The 2,918-nt window shown below is 33.1% G+C and overlaps 1 protein-coding gene across 1 annotated transcript; it reads right to left on the bottom strand.

Annotated features, from left to right (window-relative positions):
* Window positions 1–45: 45 nt before the first annotated feature.
* On the bottom strand, window positions 46–2,614 carry LOC106104436 (leucine-rich repeat and immunoglobulin-like domain-containing nogo receptor-interacting protein 2). Its single transcript, XM_013284496.1, has 2 exons — window positions 2,450–2,614; window positions 46–1,827 (listed from the first exon to the last, which is right to left on the bottom strand). The coding sequence occupies exon 2, from the start codon at window positions 1,820–1,822 to the stop codon at window positions 464–466; it is 1,359 nt and encodes a 452-aa protein (XP_013139950.1). The 5' UTR covers window positions 1,823–1,827; window positions 2,450–2,614; the 3' UTR covers window positions 46–463.
* Between the last annotated feature and the right edge of the window lie 304 nt (window positions 2,615–2,918).

Below are 2,918 nucleotides of genomic sequence, written 5' to 3'. Positions count from 1 at the left end.
TTTTTGAGAATATTTTGTTTTTGGTGTATTTTGTTTTGTTTTGTTTTTTATTAGTATTAGTTTATTTACACAATCTCCTTTTCTATAAACTGACTTGAATTTAGCTTAGAAAAATCTATAAGAAGGAAATATCTTCGAAACACATAAAAAATAGCATATTGTTATTTCTGTTTTTCTCTAGAAGTAAAGGGATCTACTATGTTTTTGTACAATCAACTTCATAAATAAGTGTACATTTACAAAACTATAGCAACTTGTATACGCCTTCGATTTCAAAAATATTTATAAGTATGCAGTAGTAATATTAGTATACAAGTTTCTGAGGATTCGAAAATGTATGCATATTTATGCATCTGATTGTACAAAAATATTAGATCCTTCTCATTCTATTAAAGAAAAACAAAGATAACAATACATTTTTTATTTACTGTACATCTGTTCGGCAATACAAACATCAAGATAGTTAATCCACTGGCCGAGGGCGACAAGGAACCGGCACTGACGGTGCTCCTTCCATTATTAGGTCAAAGTCTGGCATTTCACGTCTTCGCTCTGTTAAACGTGGAGCAATTAAATCATCGTACATATCAATAAACAATTGATTAGCGGCGTCATATCGTTTGCAAACAAATTCAGGTGTCGTCACACAAACTGCGTTTTCACCATTGTAAGCATAATAATTGTAGTTGCAACGGACATTTCTCAATTCGTGTAATAAATCTCTCAAGCAGGCGCATTGCCATGGATTTTCATGAAAATCAATGTCCTTTAAACTTTTTACATTTGACAACATTGTGGTTAATTGATTTGGATTCAAATATGTTATTCGATTATTAGCAATATTCAGTTTCTTTAGTGTACTATTATCGAATGTTCTTGGATGAATATCTCGGAGTAAATTAAATGAAAGATCAAGTTCTTCTATACTATGTATGTTCTGAAACACTCCTAAGGCAAGGTAATTCAATCTGTTGTGGCTCAAATCGATGTGTTCGATTATCGGAAGGTTCACGAATGCGTCTCTATGGATATATTCTATATGGTTTTTCGACAAATCGAGTGATTTTAAAAGGACCAATTTATGTAATGTACCATTTCCAATCGCAGTTATTTCATTCAACGATAATTCTAACACCAATAGCTTGCTTAAATTTGCAGTCGATAAAAACTCTGGCATTTCTTTCAGTGAACATTGGTTCATGTGTAAATATTGTAAGCTTTTCACGTTTCCCATGAATGTGACTTCGTTCATGTCGTTTCCGGATAAATCTAATATCGCCATGTCACATAATATGTCGCTATTTAAATTTTTACCCACTAGAGAATTGCAAGTCAAATATAAACTAACCATTTCCCTCGGAGAAAAACTTATTAATCCTGTATCGAAACTTTTAAAATTATTTCCTTGTAAATGTAGATTTCTGAGTAGAGTTTTATTAAATATACCAGGGGGTAGGTCTGTTAATAGATTCTGCGACAAATCTAAATCCTCCAGTCGTGTATTCATATCGAATACTCCTAATGGTAATGTTTTCAATTTATTTTCTGATAAATTTAGATCCCAAACCAATCTTGCATTAAATAGTCCGTCAATATCTATTTGTGTTATTTGACAACGTCTGATAGTTGCTGTTGTATAGTCGCCTTCTTTGAATAGATCATCCCTTCTCAATACATTGTGACTTAATGATGAGTAACATGTTATTCGTCTGATTTTAAATGATTTTAAACTATCATCGTAGAGACATACTACTTTGGAATCAATCATTTTTATCACAACACACAAGACAATGAACGTTAACACACGGTTGTCCATTTTCATATTTTCTGAAATGTAAAAAATCTATATTGATTTATCAATTTCTTGAATTGGTCTACTTTTAACATGCATTTAAACAGGTTACAGAAGATTTCTGGATATTTGTTATCGATAATAGCTAAATTTTAAATTTAACTTTTAGGCGAAAAATTTGACAGTTTAACACGCTCACTGCGTAACAGGCCGATATCGACCTGACGCGCTACCTAAGCTGGTGCGGATGAAGAAAACCGTGTTCCTCTCGCTACTGCGAAACGATAATTTCTGGTGAATACCTTACATTAAATAAACTGTATACATTCTGGTTCAACAAAGTCATAGCAATTTAATCTATCCTAGTGTTGGTAGGTTTAGAAAGACCTGTCACGCACTGGCGGAAATATTACTGGGGGCGCTTTTTGGCCCGCCACCGCACATGAAGAATTATGATTTTACTTGCAGCAGTAAACGTGTTAAGAGTTTTGATAGAACTAAGAAGCTTAACTAGAATCGTAGAATTAAAAATAATGGAAACATATTGCTTGACATAATCGAGATTGTTATCCATAGATTGGCATTTGTGATTTGATTGTTGATGATTTTGCTATAGATTTAAAATGTAAATTGACATACCACAATTTAATAACTTACTCGAGTTGAATCTTCTTTTTAATTAATTTAAATTCAGCTTAAAACCATCAGATTATTTAATCACAAATGGCACAAACAGTCTTGTCCAACGAACTTGTGAGATCGTACTGACTCTACAACTAATTCCAATACGTTTCAAGAATAACCCGAGTTGATAACAGCTATAATAAATATAAACATTTTGTCAGATTGTGCTTCGGGTAAATCCGAGTTATTATATAATTAAAAATGTTGAATTTTATATAACTTGACGCAGACCGGTTTTAGATTTACCTGTCGATCGCCTGAGAAGCCTGTATTTGTCTGACGTCCTAGGCGGATTCTCTCTAACGCCGGTTGGTATCGACAGTGTTAAATCAGTATTTGAAATAAATGCATGTATATATATGCAAATGAATAGGCGAGAGAGGTGCTAGGACCTCACCAAATGGTGTACGTAAAATCTGCTTACTTCTCTGGCTTCCAGACA

The sequence above is a fragment of the Papilio polytes genome, unplaced genomic scaffold (genome assembly GCF_000836215.1).
Source record: "Papilio polytes unplaced genomic scaffold, Ppol_1.0 DF823674.1, whole genome shotgun sequence".
NCBI classification, from domain to species: domain Eukaryota; kingdom Metazoa; phylum Arthropoda; class Insecta; order Lepidoptera; family Papilionidae; genus Papilio; species Papilio polytes.
Note: the sequence above shows the minus strand (reverse complement) of the source record. Positions and strands in the feature narration are given on the sequence as shown.